The sequence below is a fragment of the Cyanistes caeruleus genome, chromosome 4 (assembly GCF_971803275.1).
Source record: "Cyanistes caeruleus chromosome 4, bCyaCae1.hap1.1, whole genome shotgun sequence".
NCBI classification, from domain to species: domain Eukaryota; kingdom Metazoa; phylum Chordata; class Aves; order Passeriformes; family Paridae; genus Cyanistes; species Cyanistes caeruleus.
In genome coordinates, this window is record NC_141704.1 from 14236397 (window position 1) to 14259814 (window position 23418).

General features: G+C 35.1%; 2 protein-coding genes across 9 annotated transcripts in view; one reads left to right on the plus strand and one right to left on the minus strand.

Annotated features, from left to right (window-relative positions):
• Positions 1-23418, minus strand: part of COG5 (component of oligomeric golgi complex 5) — a 189687-nt gene that overhangs the window by 121778 nt on the left and 44491 nt on the right. The gene's annotated exons all lie outside the window — the stretch shown is intronic.
• Positions 14756-22655, plus strand: GPR22 (G protein-coupled receptor 22). 4 transcript variants are annotated; one of them, XM_023918606.2, is made up of 4 exons: positions 14756-14795; positions 14943-15195; positions 16197-17250; positions 19155-22655. In XM_023918606.2, the coding sequence occupies exon 4, from the start codon at positions 19180-19182 to the stop codon at positions 20479-20481; it is 1302 nt and encodes a 433-aa protein (XP_023774374.1). In that variant the 5' UTR covers positions 14756-14795; positions 14943-15195; positions 16197-17250; positions 19155-19179; the 3' UTR covers positions 20482-22655. The 4 variants fall into 4 exon arrangements, 3 of the variants coding, with proteins under 3 accessions (XP_023774374.1, XP_086742917.1, XP_086742918.1); XM_086886791.1 differs by lacking the exons at positions 14756-14795; positions 16197-17250 and having other exon boundaries at positions 15107-15195; XR_015286138.1 differs by lacking the exons at positions 14756-14795; positions 19155-22655 and having other exon boundaries at positions 15141-15195; positions 17154-17251.

Below are 23418 nucleotides of genomic sequence, written 5' to 3' on the forward strand. Positions count from 1 at the left end.
TTCCTCCCTCACCAAGAAAAAAACCCACTAAAAACTAAATAAAAAGACCAGAGTTTCTAAAGAAAGAATTTTAAAACAAAAAAATTATGTGAAACATATACAAAAACCTAAATTTCAGACAAATACAGAGGTATATGAGAGACACATAAGTGAAAATAAAAAATCCTTATTTTCAAAGAAATGTGAAAATATACATTTAGAATTACATTTAATAGAAATTTATACATATTTTGTACCGTGGACAAATGAAAAAACTTAAGTAATTTTGTTTCATTGAATCTCTAATTTCTGAGCATAGAATACAAAAAAGGAGAAAAAACCTAAAGAAAGAAAGGATGGAAAAATGTGTAGGAAGATCTCCAAGTACATAAATATAGTGTTGTTCTTTGTGTTCCCATGTAGAAAGCACAAAAGTAGGTCACCTATTATATATTACAACAGAGCGATATAAACCAGCTTCTTCTGACTACCTTGGTACGGGGAATGTTCTTGAGTATAACATTACATAATACTTTGGTGCAACTACCTCAACCTGCTTTAAATAAGTAACACTTCAGAATTTGTGAAACTGATGAACCCAAACTTTCACAGCTCAGATTTTCAAACCTGAAACTGGGGCTAGAAACAGAAGCTCAAGTCCATAAACTTCAAGATTTCAATGACTTCCTCTTTCCTGAGCAAGAATTCAGAGAACTTCTCTAAGAATGGGATCACTGCACTCGTGCCTTTTCAAGTGGGATCACTTACGAAGGGAAACTGAGCAGCATAACTGTTTTCCTTCTAAAGGTATGTGTACCAGTCCTTTTTTTCATTTACTCTCTTTCTGAACCAACCTCATAACCCTGACTGCTGTGCCACTATAGAATAAACTATTATTTTACAAATCAAGCTTCAGATCAAAAGGAAGAAGAAAGTGTCATTCACTGTAATTCAGAGGCAGGTGAAAGGGCTGCAGTGCAATGTTCCAAGACAGAACTGCCTTTTCTTTGTGCTTTTCTTAGTTCTGTCTAAGCAAGCTGCCAATTTATTTAATCCATCCACTCATGAAGGTAAAACAGATTTGTCCAAGATGACACATAGTTATAAAGCAGAAACCATAAGACATCTTTGCCTGTTGAACTCCCTTTGAGACTAAAAATAAACTCCTCCAGACATAAAAATGCTCTAATTGATTCAAAATTCAGCCTGGTTTGTTCAGTCTGAGATCCAGATCGCTCTACTCAGAACTCAGTGCATAACTATTCTAACTGCAGGTGTGCTTAACAGTATGATAGAAACTTTAAGTAAACATACAGAAAACCCTACCACCCATAAATCTGTTTTATTCACATGCTTAGCAATCACCAGTAAGGAAAATACTTACTTCTAATATTTAGTATTTTACTAGAAGGCAAACATGGTGCTTTACATTTCACCAGAGGTAGATGTGTGCGCCTTGGTAATACAGATAGGAGCAGTATTTATTATATTCACAATGACAGAATTATAATTTTGTCTCTTACATTAACATAATAAACTACAAAAGCAGGTTTTTTATAATGAGCATCAGCTTAAGGCAGACATCAATGAATTCATTCTGGTAATTATGGGAGCTAGTGCATTATTTAATATTTTTTAACGTATCAAAGATCATACCTAGATTACAAACAAAAAGGAGACCATTACTTCAACACTATTTCTTTAATCATTCTTACTTTAATGTAAGTTCAAGCAGGGAAATCCTAAAAAGAGCCTGAGAAGATATAATTTTCCAGATCATTTAAAAACCATGCACAACTTCAGACAATGGTTAACACTCACGTTTCCTTCAAGTATGAGTAAAGTATCACTCTGTAGGCACTGATGAAGGACTAGTCTGTTTCAAACAAGTTAATATCTAAAAAATAATGCAATAAACTTTATGTTTTTCATGCACTGCTATTTTTTTCAATCACTTCTAATTGTAAAACATCCTTTGAGCAGTTGCACTTTGTTCCTTGCTGTCATTTTCTGCACAAAGGTGATGGGGCACCATGGAGACTTGAATATTTTATTATTAATGGAGAATTATTTAAAAACTAGTTTTAGTATATTCTGTTTAAAATCTTGTCTTGAAATTGCAGTATTTGAGTCTATCCAGATTATGTTTTTCACAGTAATTTTTCCTTTGGTCTTTAAAGCTATCAATATTTACACAGCCAATGATGCTCAGTTTTAAAGAGTTAAGGAAAGGAAAACACCAGATTCAATTGCTACAGCACTTTATCATGGTATTTAAAAAAGCATCTGATGCATGAAGCTTGGAAGTGAAACCAGTTTCCCTACTGCTTTTCAATCATCATGCAAGGTTGCAGTTTGTAAAATTTCTCACAAACCATAGAGACTGTGTATTTTAAATACCTTTTAGAAGGTAGCGCTTGTCTACAGCTCCCATCTTAAGGTCTCACAGCATTTTTGGCTACCACTTTAAGCATTTTTATAAAGGGAAGAAGTTGAATACAAAGCAACTTGTCTGAGAAACAAATTTACACTTAAACCCAGCTACTGTACAAGTCCTGTGAATAGTGATACAACAGAAATATAATTCTTTGTCTCCTACCTAGTTCCACCTTAGGATTTTGTCCAGTGTTTCATCCATTCCCAGATGATCAATTATTTTTGCCCCAGGTTTGGCTTTTTTTCCCCTTTGACTTATTTCTACCCATGAGTAGAAATGGAGAGTCAGGAAATCTACCAAAGTGGGAGAAGTGACGAAAGTAACTTTCTTACATCATCAACTATAAATCTGTAATTTCTTTAAACTTTTGGAACTGGTTTGGTTACACAAAGGAAAATCCCAAATGAAGAATTTCTTCACTAAAAAGGTGATCAGGCATTGGAATAGGCTGCCCAAGGAGGTGGTAAAAATCACAAGCCCTGGAAGTGCTTAAGAAACAACCGGACATGGTACTTAGTGCTATGGTTTAGTTGACATGGTAGTGTTTGGTCAGAGGTTGAACTTGATGATCTTGGAGGTCCTTCCCAACATTAATGATTATATGATTCTATTAAAAATATAAAAGAAGAGAGGAATGGTATTATTTCATTTGTACAACAATCTAAATTTTATCAGAGACTGAGATTTTAAGTAGATCTGTGTCCATCTTTTCTCCTTCCCAATGCCCACACAGATACTACTTCAGATACTTTTAAGCAGAATAAATACTGAAAGAAAGACTTTCATTAAATGGAAGAGAGGGGTAAAAATTATCTCCATTGTCAAAATTCATAAAACCAGGGTCAAAATTCAAACTACAGCTTGAACTGATTTTTCCACTGCCACTGCAGCATGCCCACTCTTGGTAAAAAAGGGTTATTTTGGAAATGCTCTGGGCTAAGGCTACATCTCCTCAAATTCATCATTCTTTCTTGGTACCTTTTCGGAAGCAGGATTCCACTTTGAAGGATGTGCTATGCATTGGAGAATTGTCATCTGAAGAATTCAACTATTACATTGTTTCTGCTCCCAGAAAGAGTGTAATTCATAGCACTTTGATGAATCAAGTCATTTTTATAACCATTTTGTACTTTTTATATACATACACACATTCATACAAAATACAAGTACGGTACATCTATCACAGGAGTTAGAGAACAGCTACTCTGTACACAGTGTTCAGCTGAACACATCAGGCTCACATGGAGCACTGCTTGTCAGTGGCAGTGGTGACAGCAGTTTTAATCATGTCAAGCAATCACAGATTTCCTCAAGAGCACCAAGATCTGTATTGTGCCAGTTAAGTCAGCACCCCAAAATCCCAGGTTTGGTAGAGGACCTGGAACAGTGCTGAGAATGCTTTGGGTGGTGGACACAGCAGGCATTTTGAGTAGCCCTGTATGTATCAGCTAAACTGAACAGCAAAGAACTAGGTACAGTAATTAAAACTATTTGGACACAATTTTCTTCTCCCAGAAGAAGCTTAACAGAATTTCCTCATTTAAAGTTCAAATATCATTCAAATAAATAAATTACTAACTCAGTAGGAATTCAAAAGCCAAAACACAGTCAAAGGAATATTTTTTTCTATTCAGAGAGTAAAACAATAGCTGCCTGGCTGCTTTCTTGAGCCTCTGTCAAAGAATAGGCTGACCCAATCTGTGACCTGCTCACACTGTTCATTGCTTTGATATCTAACAAGCACTCACTAGATAATAGTAATCAATGGAAACTGGAAGCCTTACATTAATCTGTGAAGGTGTAAAATTTGTCAAAAGAGAAACCAGCATCTTGCATTATTTTGCAGGTGGTAAAATTACTTAAAAATAATAAAAGCTCAAGCTATAAAACCCAGCAACATAGACATTTATTTCTAACTGCTACTATTATTCCACTATGTCAGTAACCAATAATGCTATCCTAGAGTAGAATATTGCTGCCAATTTTACAAGCAAAAAAATAAAAATAGGCTTTTCCAGAATTAAAACTGCATTTCTTTCCATTTATTTATTCATTCATTCAACAGATGCATTAGCCAAGACTCCACACAAAACCAAAGTATTAAATTATATCAGCTGGATGTATTTCTAAAAAGAATCTAAAAAAATTAGAAAGATTAGTAATTTGGTGAATTCATTTCTTCAGGATCTACATCTAGCAGCTCTCAGCGATCTTCAAATGTACTTTGAAAATAGAGATGCTTTCAGACAAGCACAGAAAGAGAAAAATAAACTGCATCGTAATCACAGATTTAAACAAAGATTTAAAATTACAGATTAGCAATTTTATGTGGACTCTCTACAATCCACAGTTCCCTCTGCAGCTGCTAGTTCATGGAATTTTTGGGATCAATCCCATTTCCATTCTCATCAACTTGTGCTGTGGATGAAATTTACCCAAGGCAATTTTGTGCCCAGCTGATCACAGGATGCCATTCAGCCAACTGCCATACATGGTGATCATACCCAACAGGACTGCAGTGTGGCACCAAAGTGAAAAAATATTGATATTGCTGAAGACTTTTTTCGAAACACCCATAACTTAAAGCAAGGTTACAAGTCAAGCTCTTAGCAGTTTTGTACAAAAGCAACCATGAAATTCAACACTCAACATTCTCTGTCTATTTATAGCAAAAGATCATTAAGAAAACGAAGAAAGCCTGTAAAAATAAACCTGAAGAGCAGATCACCCTTGCAGCAATTCTCACAATTTCCCTGTCCTTGCGTGTGACTCCTTCAGTTCTCATCAAATATTCATGCAACTAACTCCATGCCTGGCTCATCCTCAATGGGTGTCTCTTCTTTTTCCTTCTGCCACAGCACACACACTAAGGTGGCACTGGGAAGGATAAGAGAAGGGGAAATGCACCAATACAAGGCACCTAATATATTAACGACAATTTCTTTTCAGTACGGCACAGACCAAAGTACCACACATAAAAGCATTATGTCCAGTTTGTTCTACTCATAATATTGATTTGGTTAACTGTTGTTAAACTACATGGTACTGCTTGTTACTGGTTTTATTGATGAAGCATCTTTACACTTAATTCAACTTCCTAGTTGATGCTGGAAGCAACAACTTCTCAATGTTAAATTACAGGTGAAACATTCTCCAAACACAGTTTTGCATTTTTGCCCTGTGCTGCAAGGCCTGTTTCTACTTAGAGATCGGGTGATGTTTAATTTTGAAAAGATGGATGATGAAGTAGAGAGTTCTATAGTGTTTCATCAATATATTTTTTAAAATCTCATTAATTATTTGCATCTTCTGAAGGTTTGTTTTGCTCCCCCACCCTTCTTCCAATGCAGTTGAGGGCTTAAAGCAATTTAGATACAACTCAAGTTAGTGCAAGAAATAATTTATATTCTGACTTCGCCAATACATTACTTCACTTAAGAAAAAAATAAATTTCTATCTTGAGACATAGATACATAAACTATTTTTTCCAGTCAAACCTTAATTCTCTCCTTATTACTCCAAAGCATTTCTTTGGTTTAACTTTGTCAAGTCTAGTTAGCCATTAAAAATCTGTGCTTAAAGATCTACAAAGAGAATAAATGTGGAAAATTTCTACAGTCCATGCATTCTTCAAAAAGAAATTCATCTTGTATTACTGGACAGATTAATGAAACACAGACAGCTTTTCCAGATCTGCACTAGGCATCTAGGACATAACCAAACTGTTTTTCTACAAACCCAATAATGTGAACAGAAACTATGAAGCAGATACAGGATGCTCAGGCACTGTGGTCATGGACATTACCCAAGAAGCTAAAATCCTTAGTTTAAGTGTTAATCCACACTAACTGTCCACATAAATTCATTCTAGATTAGGGGTACTGAATACAAACTAAACCTCTGTCTAGTATCAATGTTTATTGCCCCAAAATACACTGTAATTTTGCCTGCTTTGCCTACAGGCTTCAAGATTACGGAGAGTGGCTTTTATACTCTCATAAATGCTATCATCACAGCCTGTAACATTTATCAAGGTATGCAATCAACCAACAGTCTAAGAGCCACTGAGTCCTTACATACAGACACACACAAACACCAATGGAAAATCCCTGTTGAAGTATTCTACCCTAGACTTGCATTGCTTATTGAGATAATGCCAGCTTCAAGATTTCAGAGTGGGAGTGTTAAACAGGGTATTAGCAAGAGTCCAATAAACAGGTAGATGACTATAATTTTTTTATGGTGGCAAACAAAATAGGTTTCTGAAGAATATATAAAATATTTGCAGGGAAAAAAAACAACTGCCCCAGGGGGCACAGAAAGCGCTGAGTTTTCCTTTTACTTCAACAGCAAGGCAGCAGAAAAAACATTACACCATAAAGCAACTTCAAAGAAAAACATTTCAAGCCTAACGACCAGCAAAGTTTAAAATAGTAATCACTTTCAAAGGGCAGGCTCTCCTTTCCTTTCATTCTTTCCTTGCATTAAAACTAATTTGCTTGATTAATAAGATAAAATAATGTTCTCCATATCCAGCTGTCTCTCAGGGGGAATAAATTCTCACTGGGCACCATATATACTTTGGAAAGAATGAGAACTAGAAAAGACCTCTACTTGTGTCAGAATGGCAATTTCTCTTTCAGAAAGACAGCGTGGTAACAGGCAGTCAGTAAGTAATAATTCACATGCTTTTTCTGTTGATGGGTTGTTGCTATTGCTATTCTCCAGCTTCCACATTTCCTCCAGGAGCTCCTAACCCAAGGTAGAGCTGCTAGCCTACCTAGCAATAGTGAAGCTTCTCAATTTGAAAGGTACCAGAAATAATGCACATAACATTTTTCCTTTTTCCTATTCCAACTACCATTCACAGCTCCTATCACTGCAACTCATGCTACCTATATGTTTTAATTGATTGCATAGATCATCACTGAAGGCTGCCGAAGAATTTGACAAGCTTTTTCTCCATAAACCTGTATTTTCTCATCATTCATCAGTGCAATAAAAATGTCTTGAGCAACCATTTAAAATTTCTCAAGATTTTATTAGTAAAATAAAACTTAGGCTTCAAGCCTAACGACTGCAAAGCCAGCTCCGGGCATCAACCATACACAACGCAAAATAGTATCCCCTTCCTCAGATATACCACTGACACCACTGCTCTCAGCCTTCTCCCCAAAAACAGCAAATGAAAGCATTTTTCATACAAGCTGTGGTTTGCTTCAGTATTACAGTATGTGATTTCAAAGACAACAATTATGCAGTGAGGTTAAAAATACTTTAGAAGATGGAAAAAAACTGAAACTATGGTTTAGGCACAAAAATCCTTGCTATTTGAAAGCTTCACAGACAAAATTAGTTCTTCATATGCAAGCGTATGCATCCATTTTAACACAGTTTAGTTATTTATTTTAGATTCTACAGCTACAATATATACATTTTTTTAAAAAAAATGTGAAAAAACTAAGGGATTTATATTTCTTTCATTTATCCACTTAAGAAAGTAAGAGATGTTTTTCAATAATCAATAAAAAAAATTAAACTATATTATAGATACAAATTATGAAAATGAATGAACCCAAACAACAGAGGAAGAACGAAAATAAACTGAATATGATACCAACACAAATCTAAATTTAGATCAACATGCACATCAATCAAATGAATACTTTTTTTAGTAGAGGAAATGTGAAGCAAACACACTGCACTAAATTAGTTCAATTTCCATATTATTATGCATTTATCATTATAGCTTATTACTTTTAAACTTCTCTTACATGCCTTTTTATGGCACTGCATAGACAGATTTTCTATCACTTTCACTGAACAACCTTGCAAAAAACAACTGATGAACCAAGGCAGCAAAGAGGAGACAACCGAGTAATATATCATATAAAAAATTCAGACAAGAAAATATACTGCATATAATTTTTCAGATTTTGAAAATTTAATTTGTGGAATATCACCACTGTCAGACTGATGTGGAGAACTTCCTACATTTGAAGTGAACACTGAATTTGAAGAATTTGTAGAGGCTGACATTATTTTAACTGCTTATATCAGGCATTCACAACAAGGCGGGGGGAATCTAACTACATGTCCTTAGGTTTTATTTTGTGGTGTGAAGAAGGCAAAGTATATTCCTGTCACATGCAGAGTTACTGTGTGTGGTCACTGAACTTTGGTTTTAAGGGTAGTAAGCCTACGGGATTCTTTTCACACACTTTTTGTACTGCTTCCAAACTGAATCAGCCAAGCGGCTACCTGAGCGAGACTGACACGTGAAGTCACCCTGCTGGTAACCTTTACACTGTTGTGCCAGCTTTAAAAAAAGGGACATGACAGGTTATACCTATTCATGTTGTGTCCACTCTTTCCTTACAGGACAATTAATCCTAAGATTTGTCTCTTAATTTCAGCTAGAACAATGCTCGCCACTAGGCACACCACGTGAACACTTTGTCTTAATTAAGAGACAATGGTACTGCCTTTCTAGTTTACAAAATTACTAGAAACAAAGTCTATCCAAGATCTCTGCTGAATAAACAACTCTAAAGAAAATCTTCCTCATTTTGTTTTAAATTAGCAATTCCACTTAAAGGATATTTAAGGTTACACACAGGAAGGTGTGTAACCAAACTCCTGCATCAGGGGATTGTAACAGGGCAGCTAGGGCTGCTCCTGCTGCTGCCCATCCCACATATCCTGCTACTCATGTCTTTCATAACAAGGATATCTGATTGAGAATCCTGAACCAGATCCTAAAGTTTCTACCCTGCATGTTAACTTCAGCTGCCAGAACACTTCCTGACCCATCTACACTGAGGCTGCTGTGCAATACACACTCACAGAGCTGCAAGGAGCTGGGATTTGGAGGTGCTGAGCAACACAGCCACTCAGCAGCAGGGAACAGCACTGAAAACTTCCTCCAACATACAAAATAGCTTCATGAAAGAAAGGCAAGCAATCCCATGGCACTTCAAACCACAAGGCAGTACTTCCTCATCCTACAGCCACACAGCATCAGGACCCCAGCTCCAGAACATTTCAGCTACCATGCTAAACCACTTTGCAACTGTGGGAATGAACGTTCTTTCAGGCACGCTTTCAATAAGGCTCACACAAAGCCAGCAGGTGCCTTTCTTATTTGTATGTTCAAAGCAATACAAAAGATATGATTTCAGAATTCCAAAAACCTTTCCATAATAATGAAAATCCTCACTAAAATTCAGTAACAATTACCAGCTTAGAACTAAGAATATTTTACAAAAGCAGAAACCTCTCAAGTTCTCAGAATAGTCAAAGCACAAATTCAGAGCAATTACAATTTTTAAAGAAAAATTAAAGAAAAATAAAAAATTGAAATCTATAGTCACTAATTAAACTTTTGCTAAAAATTGCTACAATATACAATACCACTCATTACAAATGTTTATACCAGAGGACAAACCACTTCCATAGAGAAAAGCTGGATATTATTTAAATTACTATTAAATTTACCAGCCATACTCCCCTCCTGAGCATAACTGATATTGCTGCTTTGTTTTTCCCACTAAAATGCTTAAAAAATTGTGCAACAATGCACTAAGATCATGATTTAGCTGTACCACTTAACAAAATTTATTTTTATGATACAAAAAGGCTGCCTTCCTTATATATGAGTGATAACCAGCTATGGTCTTACAATTCTTCTTTGGTATCACCTCGTGCAAAACTAAAACAAGATACATTTTTGGTATTAATAACTAAAGGGCATTCTACACATTTCCTCATGAGTACAGAATCTTTCAGTGCTGAAAAGGTCAACAGTTGTTCTAACATGGAATACTACTGAACAAATAACCTATGCCTAATAGTTATACAAACTCAAAAGAATCTTATAAGACACTCTTATTCCATGGAAAAAAAAAGTAGTTAATTTTTCCATACTTAAGCAGCTATATTATAATTAACTCTGAATCTTGAAAATTAATATGTACACATTATATATAAAAATACATAAACATGTAAAAATATATATACTATTGTATCATTTATATATAATCTATTCTATATCTATTTAAAAATACTTGTCTTTGTGCTGCTTCCAAAGATCTTTGCAAATACAAGAGGAAGCACAATGAAACGACATGCAATTAATCTGGAAAATCCAGATTGTCCCAGGGATGTCAATCTACAGTGGCAGAACCGAGATCAACAATGTCCCACATGCAAGACTGTTTTCTGTCATGGGAAACATGAATGTTAGAAAAGTGGAAAAAAAACCCTTGCAAAACCCAACCTAAGTAAGTCATTATAAAAATAACAAAACAAAGCAAGATGGCAATCAACAATAAGAGAGAAGAGAAAATAAACTTTAAGAGTAAGACACTAAATAGAAAATTAATTTTTTTGGATGTCAGTCCTTGCTGCAGAAAAGGAATAATAACCTTAGAACAGTTCTCTATACATTAAAGAAATGAGAATAAAGTACTTGAGCCAAAAGAAAGAAAAAAACATGTTACCATCTGAGTCAGAATGGTATTATCTACAAATCCTAACAGAATTTTTGTCATCTATTCAGCATATCACTCTTAAATAATAATAAAAACCTTTATGACTAGATCTTGTGTATGGGTCAGGAGTCAAGATTTACATGAAAGCATGCTACAGCATGCTCCAGACCAACAAGCCGTAATTTCGGTATCATGTAGAAAGCAGAACACATTTACAAATTCAGCATAACAAGGGCACATCAGTACAACTCCCAAACCCAAACAGCTATTAGCCATTGCTTATTGTTCCTCGATACTACAGAAGTTACCAGATTTTCAAAAATATTCTAACAAAATTCTTTGTAACTGACTATTAAGGAAACTGAGATACAACAAGGTAAGAAACAATTTTAGATACAGATCACAAACTGCTAGAACAGATACAAATCACAAAATATTCAGAAGAGCTAGCTTAGATTTGGGTATGACACTCCTAAGGGTAGGTAAATGATAGGTACAGAGGAGCTATCTAGTTGGCATTCTGCAGATGCACCATGTAAATAATGCTGAACAACAATTCCAGGGCAGCATGTCCAAAACCACCCAATATTCATTTTCTAAAGCAACTTGAGCTCTAAAGACACTATCTGGCACTAAAAAATCTGTATGAGTTAGGATCTCAAGTCTCTTCCTAATATGAAAACAGATGACATTTTTAGACCCAGAAGCAGTAAAATTCTAAATAGTCACTAAATGAGCAGCAAGATTCAGACTAGGAAAAAAGATGTGGAGTACAAAGAAAAAAAGTGTTGCTGAAGCATTCAGGATGAAAAAAGAATAATGCAGAGGACGAGGTAAGAGAGCAGACATAGTTTCACGACTGTGCCAGTAAAGATCTTCATGGATGTTAAAACAGTCTGCAGTAGGTTTATGGAAAGTTAAAATGTAAAACACATTAAAATAATTCTAAAGCTCCAAAATCAAGGATTCTGATAGAAAAACATTAGAACTAGGTACTTCATTTGGCCCTGCTAGACCTTTTGAGCCTAATGAGTCATTTCAAACAAACTAAGCTTATTTAAAACACTGCAGTTCAAGAAACTGATTCAGGGTGACCTTATAACAGCAGAGTTTTGACCTTCAGATCTAGAGATGACCTCCCACCATTTGGGAAGGCAGTAACAGTCAGTGCTGGGGTGTTACTTCCGCTGTGTAGAAAGTGAGACAGTAGATGCAAGACAGAAAGTAAGACAAAAGAGGACCAAGAAATACATTACAACTTCCAAATTCCTAGACTTCCTGCTCTCAGCAAAACAGAAAAATATATTCTCACATACAGCTATGACTCCTGAATTGAATTTAGAAGTACTACAGGGGTGTGTTCACTCAGGGGTGTGTGTTATGGCAATTGCCATTATCTCTACCCCTGTGCACCCAGTGTCTCTTTACATGCACACGCCTCTACACCTTGTGCTCTACTCTGATTCAAGCTCCTGCCTCTCTGAATTTCTTTTCCCCCTCACATCAGACCCAGCAGCCTCAACCCTTCACAGTCTATTCTCTGTTAACCATCTGGATCTTCCTCTCTCCTTGTGTTGCCATTCTCAATCCTCAGACCCTTCATCATCACTCTCCTGGTTTAGGACTCCTGCTGTTCCCCGATACTTCTACCTTCTCATTACCTTTTCACCCCACTTTTCACTACCTTAAAAGACAAAATACCAGTCAAATTCTTTCTCCCATCTATCCTGATATAGAAACAGGTATAAGAACAGCACATTTTCTGTTTATGCTGGGTGCCTGCACATGGCTCTTTTTGCCCACTCTTCCCTATCTACCCTTTGAGGATGAAGTCATCTGTTCACACCATCTTAACTAGCATCTGCACAGCAATGGCTTATAAGCATGTCTATCCATCCACCTACTCCTGATTGCCTCCATATGGTACTGCTTCTTTTCCTGATTTTGTCTCCAGAAAACTTAAGCTTAATATGTTAACAACTCAGCTCCTTATCACTCCTCTCAAACACTTCTTGCAGATAAAACTTCTGCCAATATCACCTCCTGTCATATAGGTAGTCTTTTGTGACCCCTTTGCCTGCATTTGAACCATATATTCCTGGTATACCCAAAATCCTGCTACAATCTTCCTCCGTGTGTACATCTTTTTCTAACAGTACAGCTCATCCAATACCTCCATCTTTGTTCAGGCACACACTAAAGAATTAGAAAGGGAGATGGAGATTCATCTGTTTAAATTTAGACAGGCTTCCTTACTTATCCTTAGTCATACTGAAAGTGAAGCAAGTAAATCTCTAATATATTAGTATTTATGCTTGCATTTCAGGAATCCTCTTTATCACATCACCCTGAAGAGCTATGCTGGTATCACTGGTTTCAAGCTCTTGGGAGGCAGATGATACAGAGACAGCTCAAAGGGCTCAATCTCAGCATAGCCTGATGGTACCTACTGATCTCTGTTCAAAGTTTCTGCAATCTTTATTTACATGGCTTCTGAATGCAAAAGAGTATGGAAGAGGAAGCCTGCTAGATGAATAAGAAGCCATTTAAAAAAATAAATAAAGCATGCTGTTATCTGAAGATAAATAATATATTGGATGTCTGACTGAAGGAAAAAGCAAAGAAAAGAAATAAAGACATCTGAGTTACACAACTGCATTCTGTTTTTGCATTAACAACCTAAAAACAGAGGACCCCATCAAAATTTGACTCTAACTACCATCTTAACACAGTTACTTATGTATGAACTCTAACATTTAGTACTTTATCACACTTTATCACCAAAAAATCTTTTCAATCACAGTGGAAAAAAAGCCCTACACTCATTTGAGATTATAAACTACCAATAGGACATTTTATACTCAGATATTCTTAAACTATTTGTTTCAGCAAACTGATTTTGAAAAATATTATTTTGGTATTTATACTGAAATTATTTCCAAGGTTTATTTAGCACCAGTACTAAATAAAAAAGATATTGCACTACACTTCTCATTATGTGGTTGTGAGCATTGTTTATACTGATAGAACAGATTCAGAAATAAGTTACAAAACAAAAAGTGAAAACAAAGACATCCCTTGAAAGTGAAGGTCAAGAACATCACACAAGAAAGACATCCTTACAAAAACCTGTCAAGCCTCTAGCAAAATTAATGTGGAACATACAATTTTTTTAGAAGTTTACATTTCAAGAAAATTAATAACCTCCACAACTATATACATAAATTGCACATAGTGATGGATCTTAAAATCATGTTTTTCTGATCATGAATCAACCGAATTATCACGTCTGAATAATTACCAGGGTCTGAATAATCTCACTGCATCCTAACATAAATTTTCCTAATATATATGTGGGTAGCAAGTTGTCCTGAATATAACTTATTGCTGCAAAACCTAGATGACCATTTGCATGTATATATGCATGGTGAAATTCAGCATGGCTTAAAGAGGCAGTATTATTTCAGAAGGTTCTTAAGACAAGAAAAATCAACGAACCAAAACAAACAAACAAACAAAAAATCAAATGAAAAACTCAAACACCTAAAAGGCTCAGAAATGGAAAGTAGGCAAATTCAAATATAGATTGTTGGAAGCTTTTAAAGTAATAACCATTTAATCCTTTTTTTTTTTCTCAGTGCCATGTGGTTTCCAGTGTACACAAAGTAAAGAGTGAAAAGGTAAAAATAAAACAGGCATACCCTTAATATATTCCAGAATTCATAAATCATTTGTAAATTTAGTCCTTTTATAAAAGAATCCTTATATAAATTGGGGGGAGGGAGGGCATCAATCCCATATATGAAGCACAATTTAAGCCCAACATCACTGACCAATCAAAATTAGTGAATGCACTGCATCTCTCTGCAGTGAGGAGAAGCGACAAGGTAGGCTGTCATTCTGCAAAAGCTGCCCATCGCAAGCTTTCCTCTCAGAAGCACTGCTCTTCTTTTTTAGAAAGCTTGAATCTCAGTGGTGTCTCTGGAGACAAGAAGCCTTCAGTATGTTAAATTACTTTCATTATGTATTTTCAGATGCTTATTGATTCTACGGTAGGAAGAGTGGGAGACTGCAGCAGCCTGTAAACCAGAACTAAAGCAATTGTATACATTAGCAGTATGCTGAAACAATGGCACAGTACAGGCACAAATTTTCATTAAGGTCATTTTTTGAAGATATGCTTATTACCCTCTTTCCCTTCTACTCTTCTAACAAGTGAACAAAATGAATCCCTCCAACCTGGAACTGCTTCACCTGCATCGAGAATTTACCAAATCTTTAGTGGAGGTAAGACCTGTTCCTTATTATGATATGCAGAATAAGCAACATTAAACCAAATTAAAAATTGGAGAAAAAAACAGATCAGATTCAACTTATATTAAGCAGTAATATATTGTTATATTTAAGACTAGGAAATATTTAAATGCTATTTCCCCTTCCCCATTAAAAATATAGTGCTAGAAAAATGTTATTCTGTATTTAAGTCTTATAGAATATTAAGAACCTGTTTTGTTTGTACTACATAAAGACAGTATAGTTTAAGCTCATACAATATTGGGGAAAATAACCACATAAAGCAACCAGGAATATGCTTTTCCTCCCTCAGCAGTATTTCCAAATACTGGCAATTAAATACATTTCAGATTTATTCAGTTACTCTTCGAAGGATCAGACAGTTTGTAATTAGTGTATACTTATTGCTTTATGAAGGTTGGCTAATATAACTAATCTCTGATTGCTCAGGAAATCCCCCTTCTCTGCTGTTTTTTTTTTAAACTTATTTCTTTCATTATCCTGTACATTCAAGCCATTTATTAAAAGCATGGATTTGCTAAACATTTATTTCAGGAAAGGAAAGTATAACAGTGTGAAAATTAAACACAAGCATTTTTTTCTAAAAGGCTCATTAACTCTGTTCAGTTCATTAAAAGACAAGAGAGTTGTATGTATAAACTACCTGCTCACTGGAGCTATAAAACTACATTTTCTAGCTTTAGTCACAGACACTCTGCATCCAACAGTTATTGCTTCTAGCCAGGATTTTTTTGTAACCTGCACTATCTGGAGAACAGGAAACTTGTCCAAAAAACCTAAATTCATGTAAGCTGACAGAATATGATTTTACTGACAAATAGAGTGCAGGCTAACTGATTTTCTATGTAATCCATAAGATGCAATTTTAGAGATTCTTTATTCATGAAGTGATATTAGAAAATACATTCTTGCATTACTTTACTTTTGAAATGATAAGCCCTACTTTTAACCTTTTTTTTCCTCCCCTTCACAAGGGCATGCAGCAACTAATTCAGTTTTACAACTGACAATATGAAGAATGCAGTTGACCGGGTATCTTTGTAGCTGTATGACCTACAAGCAGCAGGATGCATCCCTAAAATGTATTCTTAAGACATAAAGGAATTAAAAACAAAACATGGAACACACTTGCATTACCATTTGTTTGCATGACACTTCAACAATATACATGGAAGACTAACACATCTGCTCAGATTTTCATTAAAAGAAGAGTGCAATGATTGATTCTTAAAATGGTGAGCATTTCTTAAAGAGGGATTTATAATTTAAAACCAGAATTGTGGAAACTACTGATGCATGAAGAGACAATGAAACATGAAATCCCAAAAGGAGAATATGCATACTTCACCAGCAAGCTGAATAAAGGTTTAACCAAGCTTTTTCTATACTACTCATTAAATAACTTACTTGTCATAATGACTAATGGATATTTTTCTCTCAATTTTATGATGTTATTTATTCTCCTTAAATCAAAATAAACCAAATTAGGTAACCCATGGTTACTCTCAAAGCACATGAACTGGATTTTATGATGTATAGCAACTTTTTTCACTAAGCCATCACTCAAAAGTAATGAGCAGGAATATTACAGAAAGAAATACGCAACCATAAACTAAGGATGTCTACACACACTGAAAACAGAGAGCAGAAATTATTTTTCTTTAAACCTGGAAAATAAAAACAGGCTTCTACAAAATGCAACAGGGGAAGGAAATTAACATCACTTAAAAGAAGGTTTATTTGTTATTGCTGGCTTGAAACGCAGAACAGACACACAGAATATGCCCTGGTCTGTAGAAGTATCTGAGACAATTAAGAAGCCCCCATGTTTAATCAGAACTTTTTGCTGCTGAACTGCAGGAACAAAAAAAAAGGGAAACAAAAAATCTGCAAAAAATGAAATAAGAGCTCAGCTACCACTTGATTTCCAGGTTACAGTGCGTGTCAAAAATCTCTCAGTGCCACCATGTATCAGTTTCTGCCAAGCTGCTGCCCCGCTGTGCCAGGCCCCTGAGGCACAGAGAACAGGTAGGTGCCCCGGCTGTGCCCCGGCTGTGCCCACGCAGCACCGGGTGGACGAGATCCTGTCCTCACCACTCTGCCTCCCTGCACCCCAAACCCAGGCAAGGCAGCAAGGAGGTGATGTTTCATCTATTCGTGACAGCCTAACACATCTGAGGTTTTCTGTTTTCACAAAATCTCTGTTGCTATAATGTTAGGGTGAGACTGTAGTTTGTTTTAGCAGATCTGCTTTTGATTTCTTCCTGGCTTTTGCTAATATAAAAGAACTTCATTTATCCAGCAATGCATTTGGAATGGTTTGAAATCCATTCACAGCCAGGACAGCATGCAAGAGGAGATCATACTCCTGAGGGTTAATGTGAGACAGATAGAGGTTGCCTAAATTAGAAATGAAACAAAGCTTTTGAAATATTTCTTGTTTCATTTCACACCTGAGAGTAATACGTTCTAATTTACATCTTTTTTATTTAAGAGGCACATGTGAAATAACTGTTGAAGAATACCAAGAACTTTCATCATACAATTTGCAATTAATAGTATTGTTCAATTGAGGCTTTTCAGAACTGCAGATGAAATCCATTTGCATACTGTATCCCAAGTGTGCTTAATTCATACTTTCATTTTAAAAGAGCTCAATTTTGTTCACCTTAGTGCTATCCATTTTAATGTACTTAGATTAGAACAAAGGTTGACCTTCAAATTTATTTTCATGCCAAATATGTCCCCTCTTAAATTTAGAGCTACCTAGGAAAAAAAACCCCTCCAGAATCATAACAAGAAATTGAATAACCTCTCTTTTATTTATTCAATTACAAACTCAAGAGCTGGCTGACAGTATAAATAATACAAACATCAATATTACATGCAGATGCTATATTTAAAACTTACCCACATGTGTAAAACTAAGCAGATGAGACACAAAATAGAAAAACTGCTAGATAAAAGAAATACCTTTTTGAACACTACTTATTCCTAAGAGAAAGATGCTACATATGTAAATCTGTTTGGTTTAAATGTAGTATGTAAATAAAGAAAAAGCAAACCACAAACAAAACCTGAAAGAGACAATTTTCTTTTTAAGTACTATTTGCTAAAATTAATCCCTTAAATATATTCTGGAATAAAATTAAATACTCTTCCATTCCATGTACGCATGGATTTCTTGAAGAAATTTAATATTCAAATCAGAGAAAGGAAATGTAGTATTTTATAATAAACTCAGTTTACCAAACCCACATAAGTTTTGCATTTGAAATTATATATATTTATAAAAAGTTGTTGTAGTGGCAAGCATTGTAGACACAGATGCACAGAAGATTAAAATGAACAGAAGGTTTAAACTCTGTAAAAATCTGGTGAATAACAGAACATGATTTTTCAGTCCACAACACTACTGTAAACCTCCTAAGAAAGATATGGCTAAATTGGCATAAATAATTTAAACATCCTTTTTATGATACATAAGCAACAGTGCTCCATGCTCCTAACACTTCTTTTTCCACAAGAGCTTTTTAAAATTATCTTGATCACTAATTTGTTAATACTTAACAACATTCTTCTAAAATGACCCTCAAAGCAATACAAAGGCTATGCACAAAGTATGGTTTATTCAACAAATGAGCCCTTTGTGAAAAACCACATCACTATAAACAAAGGCTTGCCTCCCTAAGTGGAAGCTTTTCACCATTTTTTTCTTTTTTCAAACAAATCCTGCTTTCTTTTAAAAAGCAAAGACCTTACTCTAGATCTTCAGGCTTTTGAGTCAATGCCAATTAAAGCTCTAAACATACTGTAAATGAAGAGTTTGGTAAGAATATTGCTTTCCCTCCCTCCTCCTTCCCCAGCATTTATCTACAATGAGCGTTAAAAAAAAGAAATCAAATAGTTCCGTATTTTATTTCACCTTTCAGGAGAAAAACCAGCTGCAACAAAAGAATGTGTTTGTCCCCCATTCTGGAAGTCAACATGCAGTCCGAATCTAACATTACAGTTCGAGATGCCATTGATGACATCGATACCAACATGTACCAACCACTGTCATATCCATTAAGCTTTCAAGTTTCTCTCACTGGATTTTTGATGTTAGAAATTGTTTTGGGACTTGGCAGCAACCTCACCGTGCTGGTACTTTACTGTATGAAATCCAACTTAATCAATTCTGTCAGTAACATAATTACAATGAACCTTCATGTACTTGATGTAATAATTTGTGTGGGATGTATTCCTCTAACTATAGTTATCCTTCTGCTTTCACTGGAGAGTAACACTGCTCTCATCTGCTGCTTCCATGAGGCTTGTGTCTCTTTTGCAAGCGTTTCAACTGCAATCAACGTCTTCGCTATCACCCTGGACCGATACGACATCTCCGTAAAACCTGCTAACCGAATCCTGACCATGGGAAGGGCTGTGATATTAATGACATCAATATGGATCATTTCACTTTTTTCCTTCCTGATTCCTTTCATTGAAGTCAACTTTTTCAGTCTTCAAAGTGCAAGTACTTGGGAAAATAAGACACTTCTGTGCGTGAGTACAAACGAGTACCACACTGAACTAGGAATGTACTACCACATTCTTGTTCAGATTCCAATATTTTTCTTCACTGTTATAGTAATGCTAATTACATACACCAAAATACTCCAGGCCCTAAATATTCGGATTGGTACAAGATTTACAACAGGACAAAAGAAGAAAAACAGAAAGAAAAAAACTATTTCTTTGACCACTCAACACGAGACTACGGACATGTCCCATGGCAGTGGAGGAAAAAATGTTGTCTTTGGTGTAAGGACTTCCGTGTCTGTCATAATTGCTCTACGCCGAGCTGTAAAACGGCACCGGGAGCGGCGAGAACGGCAAAAGAGAGTCTTCAGAATGTCCCTTCTGATTATCTCAACATTCCTTCTCTGCTGGACACCCATCTCTGTTTTGAACACCACTATCTTATGTTTGGGCCCAAGTGACCTTTTGGTAAAGTTGAGATTATGTTTTCTAGTAATGGCATATGGAACAACTATATTTCACCCTCTACTTTATGCATTCACAAGGCAAAAGTTTCAGAAAGTTCTGAAAAGTAAGATGAAAAAGCGAGTTGTTTCAATAGTGGAAGCAGATCCCATGCCAAATAACGCTGTAATACACAACTCATGGATAGAGCCTAAAAGGAACAAAAAGATTACCTTTGAAGACAGCGAAGTAAGGCAGAAATGTTTAGTACCTCAGGTTGTCACTGACTAGATTTCAGTTTTCACCAAAACACATCAAACGGAATATTTGAACAAAGTGTAAAAAAATACTGCCAAATAAGAAAAACTTTTTTAACTATTGGCGAGACTGTATATTTTCAATATATATGTTAAATAGAGTAGGTCTTGTATATTCAATTTCTTCATTATGTAAGATATATGTTGCATGGCTGTTTGTTAGCGTAACACCATGTGTATATTTGTCAAAAATATTCAAGTCCTCTTTTTTTAGAAAATAAATAGCCTTAAAGAAGTGCAAACTTTTAAAAATATTTGTATGGCTCAGTTTCTCTGTAAATATAAAAGAATTTTTAAGCAAAAATTGCACTTGGGAATACTTTTCTATAGCACAAATTCACCATTTTGTATGATATGGTGTTTTTAAATTTAATTCATAAACAGTATTGATCAGAGGAATTATGAATATTATGCAGCTACAACCTGGATGCATTTTGACCTCATATTTAGATATCGCACTTATTTCAATCTTCTCCAGCATGCGACTACCATGCAGAAAAAGCAATTTACATGGTATTTGAGTGGTTCAGAAACTTTTGATAAGGGGAAAAAAACTCATGCCATCCCAAAAATTGACAGTACTCTTAAGTAAAAAGTTTTGCATATACAATCTCAGATCCACAATTTCTACGTAGAAAATACACAGTTTTGAATAATTACAAAGGACAGGGTAGGGTAACAGGCTAAATGAAAGAAAAAAAGCATGGATGAGAAAATTATTTGGTTGATGCTATAAGACAACCAACAGAGTCAATCCTGTGTAAAGGCTTAGATTTTTCACACTGACCTCTTGTGTGACCTCTCATACAGAAATTTTTCATACATACCATCTATCTACAAAGATATGATTGTTAAATGCCACAGCTAAAGTAAAAGATAATTTTTCTTGCCCTTGATAACTTTATTATTTTCCAGTGTGTTCAGTTCTAGCCATGCAATTGCCTCGTCACAAACTGGTCACCAATGCTGCTAGCTACTGTATTCCTGCATTACTGGGCAGCCACGGCATACCTTTGTTCTATATTGTCTTTTTCAATTTCACCTTAAACCTGCATCAAAGAACCAAGAAGTCTTATGAAGTTATCATCATCCATAGCACTGTAAGCAAGAATTAAGATATTCATCCAAACATAAGTTTGTCAAGTTGTTTGCACCATGCCATGCTTAAAAAATTCTTAATTTCAATGAAACAGTGGCAGGGAGGGGGAAACAAAACAAAAAGCTGCAAAATCAATGAGCATGATTTCACTCCTTGTGTTACATAAACTGATCAGTGTGTCACCAGCTACCAGTATATTTAAAATGCTAATTCTCAATAACTATTATCTTATATAAAAAAGCAGATCATACCCCTGAATACAAGAGCTAGTTTGACTAAAGTATTATTACATAAAAAATTAGGATTTCTAAAGCACTTTTCTGAAGTTGCGTATAAAAAAAGCGCAGTTTTAAGAGAACAAAAAGCTCTTTTCCACTACATCACTAAATTATTAATCATATGTGCATTGCCAAAACTGGTTTTGTGCTTAAAAATACTTTTAATGTACCTTAGTTTACTTGGACTCATGCCTTAGCTTACCAGAAGTGAAGACTCAAAATATAATACTACAGCTCCATATTCCACAAAGAATAACCACTTATAATTGTTGAAATTCTACCTAGAAATATTATTATCCCCTTGACAATAACTGATTATGTGAAATTACTATATATTCAAACATATTTTCATATTTTCACTGGCTTTTTTTGTTGAAACTAGCCCAAAAATACCTTCATTCAACTGCACTCATTTAAAGCATTTTTTTTATTCATGTTATCTCTGATTTCCTACAAGAATTGAAATTCTGCGTCTTATTTGAGAGGTTGCAGAGAGGAAGTAAATGCAGTAAGATTTTTTTTAAAACCCATATCCTCCACATTAACAATGTTAAAAAATTATTTTGGAAATTACTTCTGAAAAGAAATGCACCCAAAATATTTAAGCAGAAGCTATTATTTTTCCTTTTTTGTAGCCCTTCTTCATTTCTCTTTCAAGCTATCCTCTGTATTTTGAACACTAGAAGGAGAAGAATGTGGGATGTGTAGGGTTAATATCATAACATGATTTCCGTGATTACTAATCTTCCAATAAAGCATTCTTAAATGAAAGATACTACTCATTCATTTAAAAAGAAGGAAAGGAGAAATGATAATGAACAGATTAATAAGTCTACATCATGTCCTTATCTGAAAAATGCATTTAGAAAAGCTTTCAGACTTGAAAGGTTTCTTGACAACATAACCTTACTTTTTAAAATTAAATAAAACCTCAAGAATTACACATTTAGTGTTAAAAGCTCATTCATTAGAAAATCAGATGCAATGAAGCAGCACTTCATAGCAGAGAAAAAGCAGCCTAGGAATTACCCAGAAAGATTAAGCCCAGTTTTAAAGGCTGTGTCGATCACATTCATTGATTGCCTTTACGAATATAAGCAGGTTCATTTTTACTATTCTTCATCTTCATTAAATTTTTTAAAAGGGGATTTATACTACATTGGAGTACACTTTGAGGGCTGCAAAAAAAAAATTCTGCATACAGCATGAAGGAATACAAGTAAGAATACGTGCCATCCTACATACGTCCAGAAACCATCATAAAACAGAGCCATACATGATCTGCACTGCATGACAGATTTAACACAAGACAAAATAAAGAGTAAATTGTGAAGATATACTACATATCCTACAGACACAAGAGGATTTCAGGAGCGATATGAAGGTGTGGGTGCTTGACAGATAGACTAAAACAGAATGCAAAGAGGCAGCATTGCTGAAAAAAAGGGGCAAATTTATGCCACAGTATTGTACAATAAGAAGCCCACTACATTCTTAAAATGATCTCACCACAGTGAATCATTAGTTCAATTAC

Excerpts from the sequence above, each read along its gene's own strand:
- GPR22 (XM_023918606.2), top strand. The coding sequence starts at position 19,180 with ATGTGTTTGTCCCCCATTCTGGAAGTCAACATGCAGTCCGAATCTAAC.